The following is a 22,464-nucleotide window of genomic DNA, read 5'->3' as shown; positions in this document are numbered from 1 at the left end:
GTGTAAAGTATGATTACATTCTATGATCTTTCATACCTTTTTGTCAGAAACAATGACTACATTTTGCATGTAACTTCAATTTTTTACTCCACCTTTACATGTTTCAACATTCTGGTTACATGATTTTAACAGCCATTTTTCTAACATCACATCTATTGCAAGTAACAAGAAATCAATTAATAATTTTTTTATTAAAAATTAATAATATTTAATTATATAATTTTCAATAAAAAAAATTCTTATATATATTCTTATTATATATGATATACATAGGTTAAGAAAATTGTTTTAATTTATAAAAATTTTCTCATAAAACTGTCATTAAATTATTATTTCTTCAAAATAAGTTTATTCATATATGCACCATATTCATTGATTGCATGGGAAACGTTAACATGAGGATTTACCCTAGGAATAGTATCTTTCAACTCATTTTAATTTCTGTAACGCACTTAGTTTAACCAAAGCAAAAAAATAAAATAAAAACTTCCATAAATGAAAAGGGCATTTAAGAGAACTCATTTTAATTGACAAAATTAACAAGCAAGCAAACTCTATTGAGTAATTTATCAGACAAAAGAAAGGGCAGATAAGTTTAATCGTTGGACATATTTACATTCCTGCAACACTATCAAAGATGTTGAGACATGGATAGAAAGCAAAAAGAAGAAAATGAGGAAGAGAAAAGAATAACAATTGCCAATCCAGACAGCTTTAACTTGCGAAATGTCTCTTTTCCTTGGACTTCTTTTGCAGAGTGTGGGAGACAGAAGGTTGTCCCTAATTATTTCATGAAAAAAGGTGCCTAAGATACAAAAGCTGAGGAAGGGAGAGAACTGTACACAGCAAAGAATCCAAATCACTTGAACTCAATCAAGTTTAGCAGAGACAGCTGGCAATTAATACCTGGCTTCACACAGGTTGCTTGCCTCCATGAGGTGCTTTGACTTGTATTATATCATCTATTAGGGGGCATAACATAAAGACTACTGTGACCCTTCAAAGTTAGGCAGGCACTATTACCACACTGTAATCCTGAAATGTTGAGTAACTCATTTGCTACTTCATTGGGCATTCTGGAAATAATATTATTGCAACAACATGGATGTTGAGGTTGTATCTAGTACAGGCGTCCCCGGCACTTTACAGAGCCACAAAGGCAAGGTGATCCCTCACCAGGCACAAGCTCATATTGATAGTTATATGTCAATTCTTCACCCAAAGCAATCTGTTAACAAGAGACAAAGTGACATCTAATCCATGTAGTGTATATGGCTATATGCTAACCAAAACAGCCATGTCCACTATTTGCAATCATGTAGGAATTTGTAACATAGGAGGAATTTTCATTCTTGCAAAGTAAGCGATGTCCATTCTCTAATCCATAAATTCAAAAATAAACATCCATCAACCAGGATATGGAAAGCATGTTTCTTATACATCTTTGCCAATGGGCAGGTGGTCTATCTTTTCTTCTATTTTTGCTTATTTATTTCCGTCAATTTTTTTAACGATGGCAACAGTATAAAGCCTTCATGGAACTTTATGGAACACCCCCTTCCTAACACTCTATGTCATGTTCATATCAGATACCGAATAATAAAAATGTATGTATGTGCATATCCCCGAGCAATATAAATAATGGATCACTCTCAAGGAAACGTCATACATAGAAGGGTGCTTACATCTCGATTTGCATAAAGCCCAATATTTGCACGTTCACAATCCATGCTTTCTACGAGAACTTGGTAACTGATAAGATTGGGTGAGCAGCTGCAATAACAGCGATAATAACAATTGTAAGAGCAAACCGACAGGCATTTCATCAGAAGAAGAAAATATCAGAATGTTTTCAGTGATAAAATCTTATGCTTCAATCAAAATAGTATTGCTCAAAGGGAATAATAGTAAAATCTTGATCATGTTGAAAAGCACAAAAAGGAATGAATTGCACCATATTATGTTTGTCTAATCAAATAACACGACTACATAAATCAATGCTCACCTGTTATTGATGAACCTAGAGATATTTCCAAATCTAGTAGCATCAATGAAATATCGGGCCTGTCCTTCAATCAATCTACCCATATCATTAACATGAGCATTAACATCATAGAAATAACTGCAGTGTTCTGTGCCGTATCTGGTATTGAAATAGACCAAATCAGTAAAAAAGAAGAAACATCTACTAACTAAAAGAAACTACCATGATGAAGAAATGTAACCTTTTGAGCCTGTTGTGTGCCTCCTTCTCATCTAAAACCTCTCCAATGTACTCACACACAAATGTGCCACGAAGGATAGCCTCACCAGCCCTTACTGCCCATCCCTGTGAATGAAATAATAAAAAGTCAATGTAACAGGCCACAAGTGTCATTTTGAATTTATCGAAAGAAGAATAGTAGCACCTTCGTCTCTGTTTTAAATACTTCCAATTTGACCCTTATACCATTCTGCAATATTCTGTTTGGACAGATTTTATTACATCTGCACATATGGTTACACTCGTACACAAGGTAACCTTCCTGTAGTTTTGTACAGCAATTCCCAGTGTCAGACCAAAAATATTTATAGATTACTAATATAGAAATAGAGAAGGGAAACAGTTGTACTCCCAAGTCCCAACATAATAGGTAGAAATATAGAAAGTTGAGTAAAAAGTAAGCAGGAAGATATAATGTACTTGGGATTCTAATAAACTGGATATGCTGTTGTCAAACAATGCCTAACATATTTAGAACAGCTCAGATTTTATATATAATGGCAACTTATAATTAATGCGAATACCTCCAATATTATTCGACCATTCTCATCGTAAGGGAACCTGCCACGCATTGATTTCCCATACGTGTCTTTTGCATCATCATAGTCATTATCAAAAAGGTAGACATGATCACAGGTTTCAGGACAGCACGCAGAAAATGTGCAAGCACATCTCAGTTGCAGACTCTGATAAAAGAATAATAGGTTAAAGATTATTGAAAACCAATTAAAAGGATAGTGTATTCCACAAAAATACAGTCTTCACTTTGAAAAAGAAATATATATCACATAAAAGTGTAACATTTGTGATCCCTTGAGCTTAGAACCTAGTCCATTTTAGGTCCTAAAATAAACATGAGAATACATAAGCTATCGTATAACAAATAGGTGACATAACATGCATTTAGTATACAAGGAGTTCACTTCTATTTAACTAGGATTGACCAAAGAAAAAACTAAGTTACATTTAACTACCTCAGAATCAAGATTAGGTGCTTGATCAAGCATTGGTTTTGTAACATAGGTAAAGTTCTCCCAAGGTCTAGAAAGATTTATATCTTGCTCATTGGGACCATGCTTAGGAAGAGAATTTAGAATATCTTGATCTACTACACAAATCACTGGAATTGATTCCTTCCCAAAGCTTATGTCATCACACAAGACTATAGCCTTTTGTAAGGATCCTATTTTTAGATGGTGTGAATCGATGATGTAGTGAAACTCATCCACCTCCGACTCATTACTTGCAGGATCTGATAAATTTACAGATTTTAGCTTTAGGAAACCATTAGAAAGAGATACTAATGGAGAGAGCTGCCTTTGGTCTTTCAAAACCTTACAACCTCTAGGACAAATGAACCCCTCCTGGTGCCAATTTACCAGAATGTTATATTCGCTGCAAAGTTTTGCTGCCTTCAAATAGAGCCTTTCAGGCAGAATTCCGTAGTTCTTCTCAAGCGAGGCTTTAAGACTAACTTTGCAGCAAGCAGAACGAACAATTGACAAGATATCAAGATTGTTAGGCCGAGGTTTAGTCTTCTGAATCTCAGGAAACAAAATTTTTGCAACTGCTGAGCATTGATACCCTGCCAATTTACCAATATTTGCTGTCTCGGATAGATTTGATTGAATGGTTGTTTCCACCATGTCAAGTGACTTTGTTGCCTGAATGCGTCTCTTTAAATTAGCATTAGCCCTATTCCTGATCCTAATAGAAGCTGCTGATAAACCTTTTTTAAATCTAGGACGGCTAAGTCTGCCAGCTTTTAATCTATGAGTATAATGACGAATTCCCCTCTTCCCAGAGGGGCCGCTAACTGGATTACGTCCCATATGAGCAGCTTGATGATGGCGACCTAGGTCAGGTAGTAAATAAAATTTCAGCCCACAAAACCTGCAAACAAACTTCCGTGAACCACCTGGATTCTCAGAATTATTTTCCAAAGAAGCTGAATTTCCCTGCTCAAGTTTTTCTGGAGAATCCTTGCAAGTAGGGGAAGTTTGCTTCTCAGGAGCTTTTGATGGCTTAAATTCAGCAGGGTGAACTGATAAAACGTGCAGCCATAACTGCTCCATATTTCCAAAATGACTACCACAAGGAATACATTGGAGAAGCAAGCACTGCTCAACAAACTGCACATGATGTCTCTCCTGAACATGGGTTTCCAATAGTTTCTTGTTAGTAAATGAATCTAGACAAATGGCACAAGCATAACCTCTGAACAGCCACTGTGCTTCCTTTTTATGATTGTCCATCCAATGGTTACCAAGTGTTCGGTCGTCAGGAAATTTTGCACAGCAAAGCTTACACTTAATGGGATTTTCATTATCAAAGCTGTCCTTAATTAGGGAAGGAACAAGAGGTGGTCCTTCCAATGCTGAGGATATATCTATTTCATCATTGAATCCCCAAATCAATTTGATTCTCTCCTTTTCACTATGAACCAACTTTGTAAGGAATTCTCCAACACTAGTATCTTTTGAGGCTTCGGTCAGAGCCCATTGGAACTGAACTTCCTTGGAAACTGGATTTCTTAGTGACAAAATGCTTTTGAATAGCCTGTAAAAAAGTTCGCATGCTTTATGCAGATGCACCTTTTGTTCCCATGAGCGGCAGTCCCTTAAAATTTCTGTGAATACTTCTTTTGATATTATCCTACTCTTCCCATTCCTTGCACGTTTAAGCCAGCTTGGAAGGTGATTTTCACAGTACAAGAAATACCACTTGGGTGCTTCCGAACAAGAGTCCTTGTTATCATATGGAGGAGAGCCTATACAGTGAATTGCCTCCATTGCAATTGGATCATTGCCACAAAGGATGGGCTTCTCATCTGAGTTACTTCTTTCAAGGAAGGAATCACCATCATTGGCTGACACTGGATCTACTTGCAATGGACTTGCAGCATTTATCAATGCCAAGTCTTTTCTGATCAAGCCCTCTGAACCAATATGATTTTCTTCATGTTTCCTCTTCATAGTACTCTCGGTTAAATTTGAGGTCTCTGTTTCAGCATGGGGACGGTGTTTCTTACAAAATGACGAGCCAGGAAGGGCATGATGTTTACATTTAGTACCAAGAACAGTTGTACCTCCACACATTGGAGTATCAACTGAAACAGGTTTTTCAGATTTCCCTGAGCTTCCCATAAAACGACTTGACAAATGCACACAACAGTATACATCACCATCATTTGCCCACCTAACACACTGTCTTCCCTTGGCTTCGATATAAGCAATGCATTGTCGATTCTTAGGATCAGGTTCTACAAATTTTTGACCAACCATTTCATTCATAGGTGTTGATTCCATTTCATTGATATGAAAGATCTTAGAATCGGCAGCCTCAACTACAATTTCATTCCATTTATTGGTCAAATCACAAGACAAATCAGTTGCAACAGGTACCTCCTTAACATCTTCCTGTTTAGAAGTCTCAGATGCTAATGGAGTACTTAATATGTCCTGATTCCTACAGAAACCTGGGTCAGTCTCAAGAGTAATAGGGCAATCTGAAACCTTGTTTTCCATCAGGGAAGTATGATCTGCACGACGAACTTCAAGTTTGGGCCTTTTTCTACCAACCTGAAGGCTTACTTGGTACAAACCATCAGAGGTCTCCTGTTGTATGTCTGTACTGCTAGAAATGGAATGTAATATGGAAAACCATTTCATCACATCATGCTTCCAGGTTTTCCACTCAGAACCTAATGTTGGTTTCGCCAGTGTTTCCCAGAGAGTGTTGACATCATTCCACAAAATAGAATTAAACAATTCCTGAACAAGAGGATAAGGAATAAATCAACAAACATCTGAGCAAAAGTTTTTGTGATTATTGTTTAAAACACATGTATTCATTTCTGCGGTTTTAGAAATTTTTAACATATGATTTCAAGCTGAGCATCAGAAATGAAGCACCACATTACCCACGTTCTCTACCATTAAAGTTTTTTGCATTAACAAATAACCTAAAAATGACATTAAATGAGTTAAGCATAGTATTTCAGCAAAATCTTAACAAATCGATACCCTTAAATCGCCAAAAATAGCCTCAGCCCATCAAAGAGGAAACTGAGTAAAAATCTGATTTTAATTTTCACAGAACCAACCAGATAAATTTCTAGAGACTACATATTCTGTTAATGTAGGAATTATGTAAGATCATAACGATAGTTCATCTCCGCATACATTTTGGGCACCGGCAGTGGTGGTAGAGTAAGGGGTAAGATATGAATGGATAAAAGCAAAAATACATACACTCCATTCCAATTGTGTCTTAGAGAGTATCTCCTCTTTAGGTGCTGTACCTATTCTGTGAATAATAGGATTTGATTTGTATAATTTCTGATTTATTTTATCATTTTTTTCATAAAATTAGAGTGGTAAATTATGTTATATATACTTAATCATGCAAAGGACTTTCACAAAAATTCAAAAACCTTTTCTCCCTTTTCAAGTTGGCATCAAAGTTCAACGTTCTTCAGCCTGAAGGCCCAGTTTCCCACACATCCAGCCACATCAAAGCTGGACCTTTACCCATTAAACATTTGGAGCATGAAAATTGTAGGTTATTATTATTATTATTATTATTATTATTATTACATTGGAAAAGCAGCGGAACCAAGTGGACTGCACTAGTAAAGCCACAGAACCAAATAGGTTGCACTAGAAAATCCATGAGACCATTTTTTTTACAGTCAAGGTTAACTCAATATCGAATCCATAACAGACTGATACAATATTAGAACTTGACCGACTGAACCCTAGAAGCTAGCTCGTAAGAGGATTGTCTTAATCTTTATAAGTTTTACCTAACTATAGTCGTAGTCTAAGATCTCAATAGCTTCTGTAGAAATTGAAAAGAAAGAAAAAAGGAGAAAATAGAAGAAAGAGATAAAAGAAAGATAAGACCAACAAGAAAATTTTCTTCTCACATAGAGAGAAAATAGAAAAGAGAAAAAATTTAAATGAAATGACAAAACTAGCCATTTACTGACATCTAACCATTATATTAAAAGTCATTTAATATAACTACATTTTCTTTTCTCTCACCTTTCTTCCTAAGGAAAGAAAAGAGAGTTCATCATTTTTCTGTCTTCTTTTACTATTCATCCAAACAATAGAAGGAAAAGTTAACTTTTTCCTTCTTTTTCTCTCTACATCAATACAAAGGATTAGTCTCAATGTTCACATCAAATGTTCCAAACCATTTTGGGGGGAACCTATACAAACTGCTACCTATCTTATAAACAGTCTTCCATCCAAAAATATTTGGTTGTGTTGTTTGAGTTCAAAACTCAAGTCCTAAACAAGGAAAACTTGATCCAAGGTCCCTTAAATGTATTTTCCTTAGTTATTCTTCCATACAAGACAGGTATAAATGCTAGTGCTCCAATTCCAAATGGTTCTACATATCCTACGATATTAACTTTGTTGAACATCATTCTTTCTTTTCCAATATTTTTTTCTAGGGGCAGAATATGACCAAAACTCATCATTCAGATCCCTCCATCATCCTTTACCTGATAGTAATACAATATAAAGTGATTTCACTGAATTTTCTAACCAATCCAAAGCAGAATGCATTTAAGAATTGGTCAAGGGGGAGATTTAGAAAAAGAGACTTGAAAATGATTTTTTTTTTTTTTTCCAAAAGTCTACACTAGGAGATAGTGTTCCTTTGCAAAGTCAATCTCTAGACCCAAAGCCAAATCAAGTGAAACCATAGAAGGTACATTGAACATAATTATAACATTGATGATATGATAATATAGTTTGTATAGAGAGAGAGAGAGAGAGAGAGAGAGCTGGAATTGGATACTCTACTATGTGTAGAGACCTTATTAATATATATATACGAATAGAGATGTACGTAAGAAATCCTAATGAGTCAAGTTCATTATGACTACTCATAATAGTATATATTGTCAAACTTAGAGAAGTGTAGGCAGAAAAACTGTCTTCTCTTGCTGGAGAATTCTCATATATATACTGTTTAATACAAGCTGATTTTCAGCCCAATAATTAGCTAAACGGCTATATTTACATTTATCCTACAACTTAATTAAGGAAAGAATAATAGTTACAATCCTAATTAAGAAAAGAATAACAGTTACAGCTGTACAATACAATTGCATATTAAATGTCCAGCTGTGAATTTGCTGGTTTTAATGACAAAAAAAATTGCTCATCAATTCCATTGACATCCCCCCTCAAATTGATGCTAGTAAGTCTACAAGCATCAATTTGCCAACAAGAAGATTGTGCCGCTGACGTGTCAAAGTTTTAGTGAAAATGTCAGCAATCTGCACAGATGTTGAGACATGAGGTAGAGTGATAATTTTGCGAACATAGGCTTCTCAAATAGAATGACAATCAACCTCAATGTGCTTCGTGCGTTCATGATAAACTGGATTTGCTGCAATTTGTATGGCACTGGTGTTGTCAGCATGCAGCGGAGTTGGTTGGGCTTGAGAGAATCCAAGCTCTGTAAGGAGACCACGTAACCAAATTATTTCAGAGCATGCAGTAGACATTGCACGATATTCTGCTTCAGTGGATGACTTGGAAACTGAATCTTGTTTCTTGCATTTCCATGAAATTAGAGCATTACCCAAAAACATACACCAGCCAGTAGTTGATTTCCTTGTGTCTTGACAGCCAGCTCAATCAGCATCACTATATGCTTGGAGTTGGAGAGATGAATCAGCAGGAAAAAATAGACCACGTTTGGAGGTGCCAAGGAGGTATCGTATGATGCGGTGTACTGCTGAAAGATGGAAATGTCGAGGAGATTGCATGAATTTACTCACTGTGTGGACAGCAAAAGAAATATCCGGATGAGTGATGGTCACATAGATAAGACTACCAACCAGTTTGCGATATAAAGTGGGATCTGTGAGAAGTTCACCTTCATCTCTGCTATATTTCACCTTAACTTCCATCGGGGTGTCAACAGAGGTTGCATTGGTGAGGCCAGCTAACTGAACCAGATCCTAAATATACTTTTGCTGATTTAAAAATATCTCTTTAGGTTGATGATGTACTTCTAACCCCAAAAAGTAAGTGAGGTGGCCAAGCTCCTTCATATGAAAAGTTGAATGCAGCAAGTGTTTAATTTTAGAAATAGCGGCTTGATCAGAACCGGTCACGACAATGTCATCCACATAAACAATAAGCACCAAAATGCCGTTAGAAGTCCTCTGTAGAAAAAGAGACGGATCATATTGGCTTTGTGTGAAGGAAAAGCCAAGTAATGTGGATCGAAATTTTTTAAACCATACTCTAGGTGCCTGTTTCAAGCCATATAAAGAGCGTTTTAGTTTGCAAACAGCATTAGGTGAATGTGTGGACATACCATTAGGAAGTTTAATGTAAACTTCCTCCTTGAGGTGCCCGTGGAGAAATGCATTTTTGACATCCATTTGATGTAATGGCCAAGATTGTGATGCAGCAAGGGAAAGTATGGTTCGCACAGTAGTCATCTTAGCAACCGGGGCAAAAGTCTCATCATAGTCAAGTCCATATTCTTGCTTATTTCCTAGTACAACTAAACGAGCTTTGTAACGGTCTATGGACCCATCCGAACGAAGCTTTATTGTGAACACAAATTTACTGCCGAGAGGTTTAACAGATGGGGGACATGGCATAACATCCCATGTTTGATTTTCTTCTAGTGCTAGGAGTTCTGTCTCAATAGCTTGCTGCCAACACTCATGCTCCATTGCTTGTTTATAAGAAGAAGGAATAGGGACTGATGATAATGTTGCTGTCAAGGATAAGGGAGAGGTAAAACCATACTTTTCTGGGGGTTTACGAGTGTGGGAACTTCATCGTAGGGGAACTAGTTGCAGCCCTTGTACCGGATCAGCAGCCAAGGAATAATCTTGAGGGGGCCCAGGAGGATCTGGTGGCTGATTTTGAGTGGTATGACTTCGTCTGTGGTAGGTTAAGAGAGTTCTAGATAAAGACTGTCCTGCAGAAGAGGTAGAAAACAATGGCAAAATAGAAATTTGGGAAGGGAGAGGATCATGATAAGTTACAAAAAAATATTTATTTTCCTGAAAGATGACATTTCTAGATACACGAATCTGACAAAGGTTAGGATCATAATAGAGAAAACCTTTTTGGTGAGGAGAATATCCAAGAAAAGCACATGCAACAGATTGTGCAATGAGTTTAGTGCGTTCTTGTGAAGGAAGATGGACATAACACACACAACCAAAGGTTCGAAAAGAGGAATAATTGGGTGGGTGACCAAATAACCGGATGAAAGGAGAATCATTATTTAATGATGTAGATGGCAAGTGGTTTATAAGGTGAACAACAGTGGAGAGAGCTTCACACCAAAACTGAGGTGACACACAAGACTCCAACAACAGGGTGCGGACAACATCAAGCAAGTGGCGGTTTTTTCTTTCGGCTATCCCAGTTTGCTGGGGGGTTGAGGGACATGTCCTTTGAGATATAACACCATTAGTTTGCAAGAAGTTCTGAAAAGACTGAGAAATGTACTCCCCTCCATTGTCGGAGCGAGGAATTTTAATTTTGGAGGAAAATTGGGTCTGAACATAAGCATGAAAAAATTTGAAAGCAGACAATACTTCATCTTTAGCGCGCAAGAAATAGACCCACGTAAAACGACTATAATCGTCAATGAAAATGACAAAATATTTATAACTTGCATAAGAAATAATTGGTGCCACCCCCCATACATCACTGTGAATCATATCAAAAGGTTTGTCTATGTTTGATTGATGTGTCGAAAAAGGAAGAATTTTACTTTTGCCAAGTTTACAAGAAAGACAATTAAATTGAACAACATGAAGAGGTGGGGACTGTTTATTTCCAAGAAAACCAATTTTTAACATGTGATGCAGTACATTGGAGTTTGGATATCCAAGACGTTTATGCCATATCTGAAAATCAACAGTAGCAGAATTACAAGAAACAAAAGGTAAAGAAAGATTTGGAGACAAAGGGAAATGAAGTGGAAAAAGACGTCCAATTTTAGGCCCCGTCGCGATTGTCTTCCTTGATTGTTGATCCTGCACAAGATAACCAGATTTTGAGAATTCTACAAGACAACCATTGTCAACTAATTGCCAATAGAAATGAGGTTATTAGTCAAACCAGGAGAGACAAAAACATCGGTTAGAGATGAAGAAATATCACCAGTTGCTGTGATAAGTAAATGATTTCCATCAGCAGTATGAATCTTGAGATTTTCAGAATATTTGGTGATATTACTAAGAAACTGAGCATTGTTGGTCATATGGTTGAAAGCCCCAGAATCAAAGTACCAAGGTGAAGATGTAGAAAAAGGTTTATCTGAAAGTCTCAAGGCAGAGAATGCGGAAATGATCATTTGTTGAACCATTTCAGGAGTCAATGTTGGAACCGGAGCAGGAGCAGGATGTTGGACAGAGGCTGTATTCGTAGAACTACTAGAAGTAGAGGAACCAGCCAATGCTGTAAAAGCTGTTGCAGATCGCTTTGGTGGTCTTGTTGGGCATTCTTTAATAATATAGTCATCCTTTTTGCAATAACTACAGAATTTTTGTGGACAGTGTGAAGCATAATGTCCAAATCCTTTGCAACAGTAGCATTGAACAGCACTCATATCACGGCCTTTTGGTTTTCCTTGTGCTGCGTAAGCCACTGGGACAGTAGAGAAGCTTTGTTGGTCAATGGTCGATTGTGTGAGAAGACGCTGTTCTTCACGAAGCAATTCATTGAGGCATGTATCTAGTGAGGGTACAGGGTCTCTATTCATGAGATTAGATCAGACACCTTCAAAATCGGATCTCAATTTCATAAGAAATTGATTTCGTTTAGTAGTGTCATGAATTGATTGCACTGAAGTAAGACCATCAGAAGTCAAATTTTCATAAACTATGTCAGTGTAATCTGTCCAAAGATTCATGAAATGAGAGTAAAATTCAGAAATGGAGAGACTATCCTGTTGAGAGATGGCGATGTCATGTTCAAGCTGAAATCTGCTTGCAGTTTTATTCTGACTATAGATTTTCTTCAAATAGGCCCACATTTCTGCTGCAGTCTTGAAAGGTCGTAAATTCTGGATAATGTTTGGATCCACAGAACCTATGAGCCACGCCATGACTTGAGCATCCTTGACTTCCCATTTGCGATGTTCATCCTTCTGTTGGTCTTTGTTAAGAGCAGGAGTGCTACCATCAACATGACCCCAAAGATCTCTTCCTTTGACAAATATTTGGAATTGGAATGCCCATGCTGAGTAGTTCTTGCCATTTAGGCAGACCAATAATACGTCATACTTTTCAATAGACATGATGCTAAAGAAAATGAAATGGTAACTAAGGACCAAATCTGGACTAGGATAGAATTGAGAAAAAAAACAAGGATCGTAAAAGCTTGGACTAGGACAATGATCGGAAAAACAGGGACAGGGCTAGGCTAGGATCGTAAGCCAGACTGATACCATGTCAAACTTAGAGAAGTGTAGGCAGAAAAACTGTCTTCTCCTGCTGGAGAATTCTCATATATATACTATTTAATACAAGCTGATTTTCAGCCCAATAATTAGCTAAATGGCTATATTTACATTTATCCTACAATTTAATTAAGGAGAAAATAACAGTTACAATCCTAATTAAGAAAAGAATAACAGTTACAGTTGTACAATACAATTGCATATTAAATGTCCAGCTGTGAATTTGCTGGTTTTAATGACCAGAAAATTTGCTCATCAATTCCATTGACATATATATCGTAATCCTAATACTATTACTCATGACACCCTTCCTCAAGTTGGAGCATAGATGTTAATCATGTCTAGTTTGTTACAAATAAAATAACTACATGTCTCATTTAATGCCTTTGTAAACACATCTGCTAGATGATCACTTGTCCTAACATAAGAGATAGATAGAAGATTCTTATGAACCTTTCTCAAAGTGACAATCCACTTCAATATGCTTTGTCCTAGTCCTTTCATGAAAAACTAGATTCAATGTGATGTAAACAAAAGCTTACCAAATCTCATCTCCTCCAAGATTTGCTTAACCCATAGTAGCTCACAAGTTGTCAGCACCATAGTCTTGTACTCTGCTTATGCACTTGTTTTGGCTACCACATTTTGTTTCTTGCTTTTTTAGGAAATTAAATTACCTCCTAAGAACACACTATCCAATAGTAGACTTGTGATCCATAGGAAATCCTGTCGAGTTAGCATCAAAAAATGCATCCACATGTAAATGCCCATGATCCTTGTATACAATGCACTTTCTTGGAGCCTTCTTCAAGTACAAAACAATGCGGATAATTGCTTCCCATGTGTGTTAGTCAAAGAGGATGTAAATTGACTTACAACACTTACTGAAAAAGAAATAGCCAGCCTAGTGAGGATTAAATAATTCAACTTCTCAACCAATCTTTTGTATTTCTACGGATCAGAAAATGAAACTCCATTTGCTGTCAGTTTCACTCCTAGCTCCACAGGTGTTTCAAACACTTTAGTCACCTTCAAGCCAGTTCCGGTTAACAGGTCCAAGACATACTTCCTCTACAAAAGAAAGATCTCTTTCTTTGAATAATAACTTTAATGCCCAAAATACATTTTGGGATGCCCAAGTTAATTCCTTCACTATCAGTACATGTAATAACAATGTCACCAACATTAGCAACAAGTAAAGTGCAACCAAGGTTATTCTATTTATAAAACACTAAATGATCACTTACTCACTAATTCAAATTCCATAATCACGCCATTGAATCTCCCTAACCACATTCTAGGTAATTGTTTCAAGTTATACAAAGACTTCTTTAATTCGCACAACTTCCATACTCTCTCTAAGCAACAAACCTAGGAAGTTTCTCAATATATACTTCATCTTATAAATCACTATGTAAGAATGCATTTTTAACATAAAGTTGGTTCAATGGCCAATTATGCTTGGCAGCCAAAAAGATAAAGATACTAATAGACAATAGCTAAGAACAGGAGAAGTATCAACTAATTAACTCCATATGTTTGGGCATACCTTTTTGCTATAAGACCTGCCTTTAGGTGAGCCACAAAAACCTACTTAAAACCAATAGTCTGTTTTCCTTTAGGAAGAGAAACCAAATCTCAAGTAGCATTGTTTCAAAAGCCATTACATGGAACCACCTGGGCACTCCACCAATCTCAAAAAACATTCCACTCCAAAACAACAGCAAACCCCCGCAGAAACAATGTGTTACAGCTTGAAAAATCAAATTACAGCATATTTGGCCACAAAACAAAATTTTCACCCCCACAATAGCCTTGGTCGACCTTTTCTGAAGCAACTAGGGATTTTTAATATAATTTTATTTATTTATTCTACCAGCAGCTACAATTGCTGCATGGGGATAATAGAACCCTAAGTAGCTCTTGATACCATGCAGAGCGATGTGGAGAGAGAGAGATAGAGAGAGGAAGAGCATAGAGAGAGAGAGAGAGTGAACTGAAATTGGATACACTAACAGTTTGGAAGAATACTAATGTCTAGTATAAGGTGGCCCTATTCAGCACTAGATCCAATAATTAATCGTAGGAAGTGAAAAAAACTCAATGCTTTAATAATTAAGTAAATTTACTGCAAGTCAATTAAAACTCACAAGAAAAAAAAAAGCTATTCAATTGCTCCATTCATTTTGAAACTAAGTTAGAAAGTAAACACTCACTATTTGTTTGTTAAATGAACCATTTCCTAGGTATATTTCCATTGAAGACTACAAAGATTTCTTTCATACCACTTTGTTTATGTTATTTTGTATATAAAATCAATATTGGTCCTCACCAGATAGCTTAAGCTGGAAGTTGGGAGAATTGGTCTTGGACATAGTATTAGAACCATCGTGAATAAGTCATCCGAAGTTAAATCTTAGTTGTTTCCCATCCTCTTATGTTAAGTTGTTCCACATTGGTTAGGGATAAAATTAGAATACTCTTTATAAGGGTTAAGGTAATCATTCTCCTATGAGCTAACTTTTGAGAGTGAGTTAGGCCCAAATTTCTTAACATCTTATATAAAGTTAAGGACTTGTGTTAAAGACAAAAACATCAATCTCAAGGCTTCACTTAAAACCTTAAGTCTTTAGCTATGCCCATGAAGTTTAGACTTTGTCTGGGAGTTAGTTTTTTAGGGGGCACAGGGAAGGAAAGGAAAGATTTATGTGATGATAACCCTTATTTGAGAGTTTTAGATAAGAGAGGAGGTTTAATAAACCCTCCTAAGCCCATGTTTTTAAATTCCTTCAATTTGGAAGATTTTTTATTAACCTTCCCTCCTCCTTGCTTCTCCTTTTCTCCCTTACACTTCAAACTCTTTCTTTTCCTCTCCCTCCAAACTTCTAAATAAAGCCTTAAGAATTTTATTGTTCTACTTTTAAGTTCTTGGAATTTGGGTTTTCCATAACTTAAACCCAAAAGCTAACTTGTAAGATAAGAATTGTCATAACTTTAACAAGCTATACTTTTTGGTCATATTGGTAGTCAATGTTGGATCTCAATACACCCCTTGACACTTTGAACATTTGAGGCATGAAAATTGTAGGACTAATTTTTTTACTGGGAAAGTCGTGAGGCCAGGCTAATTACACTGAAAAAAAAAATCCATGGGGCCAAGGATTTTCTATTGCAATCATTAGTGGTCCAATATCAAATCTATGATGAGCTCTAATACCATATTAAATCAGGGCATGGCCTACTAAAACACCAAAGCTAGCTCGTAAGGTAAAGATTGTCTTTAACTTCTATAAACTCTATTTTAACCATATCCATATTCAAATGTGGGATCTCAACAAAGTTTATCACCCATTACGAGTAAAAGAAAATTGGCAGTTGCATCGATGATCATTCAAACATGAATTCATAGTCCTTTTATCTAGATACTTGAATAAGTCATCAAATTATGAAGTACCTCCTTAAGTAGCTCTACTGATTCAGCACTGTTTGCATTCTGGCATTGTTCAGCCCAAAAGTAAGATGCATTTTGTATCCAGTCAGCATTTGTGTAGTGCTTCACTATGCTCTGTAAAGAAAAATGTGCTATACTACTTAAGTCTTGAAACTAAGAAATATTAATTGAAACAATGTTAATTGTATTTATCTAATGAAAACTGAAAATACTAGGATCTGTGAATTTTAAAACTACAATATAGCCACATAAATAGCACTTATTATCCTAATCGTGTACATTAGGTGTCAGCATTCAACTTCTTAGAAGTGCTGGAAATTCAATTCAATCAAATATGATATGCTTAACTTGATGAATTGCCATGTACCAGCAATAGGGGCTCAGCCAAGTGGAAGATGTGAAATCAATAGAATTGGTAATATGCTTTATTAAAGAGATACTAAGCCAGTCCCTTCCGTCTTCCCTTGATAAGAAATCAGGCAAACCATATTAAAATAAGATTAAGAATATCTATAGATGAAAACTAAAATGGTGCTTATTTCATAGTGCTATCTTGAAATACATGATGTACCATTGAAAGTAAATAATAATTCACCAATAGTTTTAAGACGTGATACTAAGTATGCTCTTGGACCCATGAGAGAAGAGCAAAAAGTCACATGTAAGAGAAGAGCAAAAAAATGACCATCAAGGTCTAGTTTGCAACTTTTCATATTTCAATGTTTATCAAAATCTAACCAGTGAAGCAGCATCCAAAGCATCAGAAACCTATCCTTTTAAGTTTGCAGAAATTTTTTCAATCAAATGTTCCAATACTACTTTGTTATCAAGTGGCCTTTCAATTTTATTTGACTTGGAAATATATAATAAATGCGAAACTCAATGTAAATCAATCACTCTCATTTGTTAGGCTAGCAGAAGCTTCACAGTGAATATATTTATGGAGATTTCTAGTCTATATGAACCCAATAGAGAAGCATGGCTTCATTAATTTCAAACATTTTAAAATCCAACAATGTTAAAAGACTGAAAAAATATAAGCTCTCTACTCCATAAACTATCATCAGGAATTGTAATTTACATTTTGTAGCTTTAGAAGCATTCTTCCAAAATCTGAATAACTGTTACAATGAGAAATCTCCATAGCAAATTCCTTCCAAACCATCACATCACGAGCAGTTTCTATCAAGGCCTGTATGTATCAAAACACCAACAGTAAAATATAAAAAATACAAAGTATAGATTACAGGAACAAGGAGTGAAGAAGAAATAGAACCACCATCACATACACTAGGATGAAGTTGATCAACAATGGTCAGTACTCCAATAGCTAGCTTTTGCATTACAAACCGTCGTGCAATAGTCAAATCTTTTACCATTTTCAATCCTGCCTGATGAGTTTCATATGCAATGGCCTGGGGAAACTCATTAATTGATCGTACAAGTAGCATATCAGCCCAAGAATAATTCATTGTGTGGGGAAAAAATATGACAAAATATTTCTTCTGGTGGTGAGTTGGTTTTGCTTTCAAAGTTGATAATGGCCAGTCAGCCCTTGCACATTTGATAGCAGCCTGCCACTTCCCTTTCCACTAAAAATGACAGTGAAATTAGAAGCACAGAAAATTAGGAAACATTGAATTTTGATTTTCTTTCCTCTTAAGTTGTTGGATGAAATATGTAAGAGGAGGTATCTGCAATAAAGAGAAGAATTTCTAACAAAGCACAGATAATCTTGTGATAAAGCAATATTAGTGAAGTCAATAATAGTTTTTAAAATTAATAAATACAACAATGTTAAACAAGCTACATCAGACAGAATCGTGAGTAATAGATATTCTAATTGTAGGGAGAATAGCAAACAACCATTCGGCAAAGCTCTCAACAGAAATTAGAAAAACCAAAATTTGACAACACATATACCTTGACCCACAATGCCAAAGGCTCGTCCCCTGTTAACCAAGTGGGCTCAGAAAATGACAATTCTCGCTCCTCGCTATTGTCTGGTGATTCACTTTCAATTGTATCTGGAATAGAGAGAGAGTTCTCAAAGGTTAAGCAAGGTTCCTTTATTTCATCATCTTCAACATTGTGGAAACTATAGGAATCCTTCTGGCCTTCCACTTGACAGTCACAATATGAAGCTTCACGGCATTGGCAATCTGTATTCAAGAGTTCACAAGCAGTCTGTTGTCCTTGACTTTTTCTTTCTATTTGAGGCCCGTCCATAAGCAATGAGTCACTCATTTGATCATCTTCCAATTTAACCTGATCACAATTTTCAGGGCAATTAGGTTCTCCCTGGTATACAAGAGCTGTTCCTGAACTTGGCTGAGGGCAATCAGATTCCCCAGCATACTGAACACCAGAACAAGGAAGTACTTCCATAATACAACTTTAAAATAGGAAGTATGGTATGATATGTTTGATATGACTGATGACTCTCATCCAACCACTGTTCTGTCAAAGTTCATTCCATGAAAAAGTACAATATTGTAGAGTTAGACACAGTGATTAGTAAAAGAAAATGAGAAAAAGAAATAAAATATATTGAAACGAAATGGAAAGAGTACATTATTTTAGAAAAAAAAATAAAAGAACAAATATTTGATATTCCGAGGCAATATATCGTAGAACTAGGAAAACCAAAATATATGTTCCTTTACTAGGAGAAAATAAAACTGAAACTCATTTGCGTTGGTCAAAACTACAAGCAAGAAAGAAAGTGGTAGGCACCACTTGGAACTAACACAAATCCATTCTAGGATTTCAGTGATTTCCCAAATATATAGTGGAACACGAACCTGATCAAACTGGAAATAAGAGTTACCATATCCAAGTTGCCTTCTTAAATTACTGGCTTTATGAATTGGCACCATTAGAGCAAAGACAATATATCCATTTCGTATAAAGGTTTGAGAGCTGCCAAAATGCCAGTACATAAATTAAAATAGAACTGAATATCCAGTTCTCTAATTCTGTATTATTAGTATCAAAATTCACCTTCAAGACTAAGTAATTTCATCAAGATCATTATGGTACCTGATTCTAATATGAAGTAGCAAGGTTAATTGATTTGGATAGAAACATATGGTTTCAGTTTTTAAGTGTTCCTGAACAATCATCAATAACAGAAATTAACCTCTCGACATATCTTTCAGAAGGAAAGGGTTACGAATCTAATAGGATTCTTAATTCTTCTCAGGCAGAGGACTGCAGCAAAAGGGGATATAGTGAACCACGGCAAGATATTTATTCTGCTATGCATAAGCACGTCAATGGCAATAGTCAAACCCAAAAAAAGAAACATCAAATTCAAAAGATTTTATAATTTTTACAATAAATACTTTCAAAAGTACATTGATTTTAATTTAATCTATGAAGCAGAGTCACTTTTAGAAAAATAAATTGAGTAAGTAATGGATTGAGCTTAGCTTAATCTCCAAAGCTAGCTCAAGGGGAGAGAAGTCTTACAAGGAGTACTTTGGCTATATTTCTAGCCAACGTGAGATCTTAACACACTCCCTTCAACCCAAAACTGAATATCTAGAGCACAATGTTTTGCAAGACTGGGCATCTATGAATAGGTCAGCATAAGGATTGGATAAGCTCTAATACCATAATAGAAACAGACTAAGGTCCAGTTTGGTTAAACTTTTCAATAAATACTTATAGAAATTAAAAATTAAGTAGTAAAATAAATCAAACACCTCTCATATGAAAGAAGTTTTATTCATTTTTTACATTAATTTTCTTCTCCTATGAGTATCTAGGACTAGAAGTTTACCCAAACTGGGCCTCAGCCTAACTCAGCTCCAAAAGTTAACTCAACATGAGAGGATTGTCCAAGTCTTGTAACAAATACTTGACCATCTTCCTATGAGGAATCTTAACAGTGTCCAAGTCAGAACACTTCAAATTTTAATGGGACACTATAAATTTAGGTGCATCTCTGTGCTCATTTCTTGCTTCTTAAATGTTAACAATTGCGTCTTTTTATATCAAACAATTAATGCAATTCCATGACATGTCAGATCATTTCAATTTCATGTTCAACCTTCATAACTAGTAAGTACAAAGAAATTATTTCTTCATAAACTAAAAAAGCTCTTCATAGGGGTTTTATAACTGCATAAAAAAAACAGTCAAATCAATTAGTTCATAAAATGAGAATGAACAAGTTCAAACCAGTAATGAAAAATAAATACATAAACAGAACCATAAGTAAGACAACACAAAAAAATCAGGTATACCTCTATACAGAAAAACGTAAATTTATATAACAACTAAGAGTATAATTAAGTAATCTGTTTAAAAAGAATACCGCCGTCCCAACAGTTTTTGGTCTCAAATAAGTGGAGACCTGCACACGCAGGGTACAGTGGATTCAACAACTTGTTCAGTTCAGATTGGCATATCTAAACCAAAAACTGAATGTGATCCAGCAAAAACAATCTAATTGTCATGTTTACTGCCCCAAGGAGAGTAAACCATTTACTGATGAATGTCAATAATAATGGAGGCATCATTTGAAAAAAAATTATTATTTTATTTTAGTTTCTAAAAAGACAATAACCGCACTTAACTTCATAATGGAATGTTATTACTATGAAATGTTGAATTAATAGATGCATTCCCAAATATACAACACGACTATAGAATTTTTATTTCTTTAAAATAGTTAAAATGGAGGTCTAATACCTGGTCTAGGGAGAAAAGGTTAGGGTAAAATTCAAGCAAAGCCTCCTGGGTGAGACTCGATCTCAGGATCAAATAGTTCCCACAGAGACTTAGTGGCACTTGAACTGTGACTCTTGGGCAAGGCTTTGGAAAATTTTAACAGATGGAAATCACCTATCCCCTTGTTAGTCCTCTAATTAAAATATGACACATTAAAAAATGGTAATTTCCATTTAAATATAAATATTCACTTTTTTGTTGCTAATTTCTTATTTTTGTTGTTGGGGTGTTATTTTTTAATTTGGGGGGTAAGAAAGGGGGCGATTGATTTGATTCCAATTTTAACCTTCGATGTATATCATGAAACATCACTTTTTTAGTGTGAAATTCGTTAGTCCAAAACAAACCCACCAATGAGTAAACGTGGGGATTTTATGTTAATCAACAATGGACAACTGCATTAAAATCCAATCTGACAAGTGTTATGCGGTGGGTAAGTTCATCCCCCCAAAACCCTAACCACTCCTTTAAGAATCAAAGGATCTCAGTTCCCAGCAGAGGTAAATACGCAACGGCAATAAATCCGTCTAAAGCAGCATGAAAAAGCTTCAACCTTTAAGCTTTTCCAAAGCGACAGAGAGCCAACCAGATTGAAACCTAAATCCTCAATTACAAAAGACCCAATTAAAAATCCAATTAAATCCCCGCATTATTGTGCTTAACAAGATGATAAACCCTAACCATATCCACAATACAAGTAAGACTGAATAAGGATCAAGATTCAGGAACATGTTTTGCATGTCCCAAAATTTATTGACCAAAAAAATAAAAACTGCAGAACCATACTAGAATAAAATTGGGCATCAATTATATCCTCAACTCTTAAAACAATTCCTAATAGAAGGTCTTCCTCCTGCCATTATTAGCACATAATTTTATTTTTTTTTGGGTTACTGGTAAAAAAATAAAATTATAATAATATCCATAAAGTACACACAATATATCCTAGGGTGAGATAGGTCAGACACCATAGAATTTGAACCAAAATTGGCTGCAAAATAAATGTGACACAATAAAATAGACATTGGCTAGGCTAAATTTCAAAGAATATACGAAAGTAGGAAAAGGAGGCAGTGATAAATATATAAAGTACCTTAAAAAAATGAAGGGAGAAGTTTATGCAGAGAGAGATCAATCAGAGTGTATAGAGTTGTGATAGTGGGTGGGTGGAATTCATGTTCTTTTTTTAATTTTATGTGAAAAAAGTTGTGTCTCCCTTCTCTAATATAGTTTTCAATTTGAAACGCTACCTCTTACTGTTGCTAATGGCCTGTGATGAATGATACCACAAATGCGTTGTGTGTTTTGGGCATTTGAAGGAACAAGAGGAAAGGGAGTCGGGTCCCGTGCCCAAATCCAAGTACAAAATAAAGGTTCTTTTATTTAATATTACTTTTAATCATATATTATTATGTTAGTTCATAAAATAACGAGTATTAATTAATTTAGTTTTATTTTTAAAAAATATCATTTTCATACATAAATTATTAATAACATTTATTTTAATCTTTGAAAATATAAATTGGTAGTCATTGTAGCC

The 22,464-nt window shown here is 35.5% G+C and overlaps 1 protein-coding gene across 2 annotated transcripts; it reads right to left on the bottom strand.

Moving 5' to 3' along the window:
- Positions 1-530: 530 nt before the first annotated feature.
- Positions 531-22,157, bottom strand: LOC113857568 (histone-lysine N-methyltransferase SUVR5-like). Of its 2 annotated transcripts, none has more exons than XM_027489602.1 (12): positions 22,018-22,157; positions 18,108-18,644; positions 17,474-17,776; positions 17,266-17,376; positions 16,188-16,298; positions 3,238-6,036; positions 2,788-2,949; positions 2,409-2,525; positions 2,226-2,329; positions 2,006-2,143; positions 1,686-1,773; positions 531-1,228 (listed from the first exon to the last, which is right to left on the bottom strand). In XM_027489602.1, exons 2-12 carry the CDS (start codon positions 18,570-18,572, stop codon positions 1,121-1,123), a joined length of 4,506 nt encoding a protein of 1,501 aa, XP_027345403.1. In that variant the 5' UTR covers positions 18,573-18,644; positions 22,018-22,157; the 3' UTR covers positions 531-1,120. The 2 variants fall into 2 exon arrangements, 1 of the variants encoding a protein (XP_027345403.1); XR_003503266.1 differs by having other exon boundaries at positions 1,216-1,228; positions 2,006-2,020; positions 2,264-2,329.
- Positions 22,158-22,464: the final 307 nt, after the last annotated feature.

Source organism: Abrus precatorius, unplaced genomic scaffold (assembly GCF_003935025.1).
Source record: "Abrus precatorius isolate BTA unplaced genomic scaffold, Abrus_2018 Scaffold2, whole genome shotgun sequence".
In the NCBI taxonomy this organism is placed as follows: domain Eukaryota; kingdom Viridiplantae; phylum Streptophyta; class Magnoliopsida; order Fabales; family Fabaceae; genus Abrus; species Abrus precatorius.
This window is presented reverse-complemented; position numbering and strand designations above follow the sequence as displayed.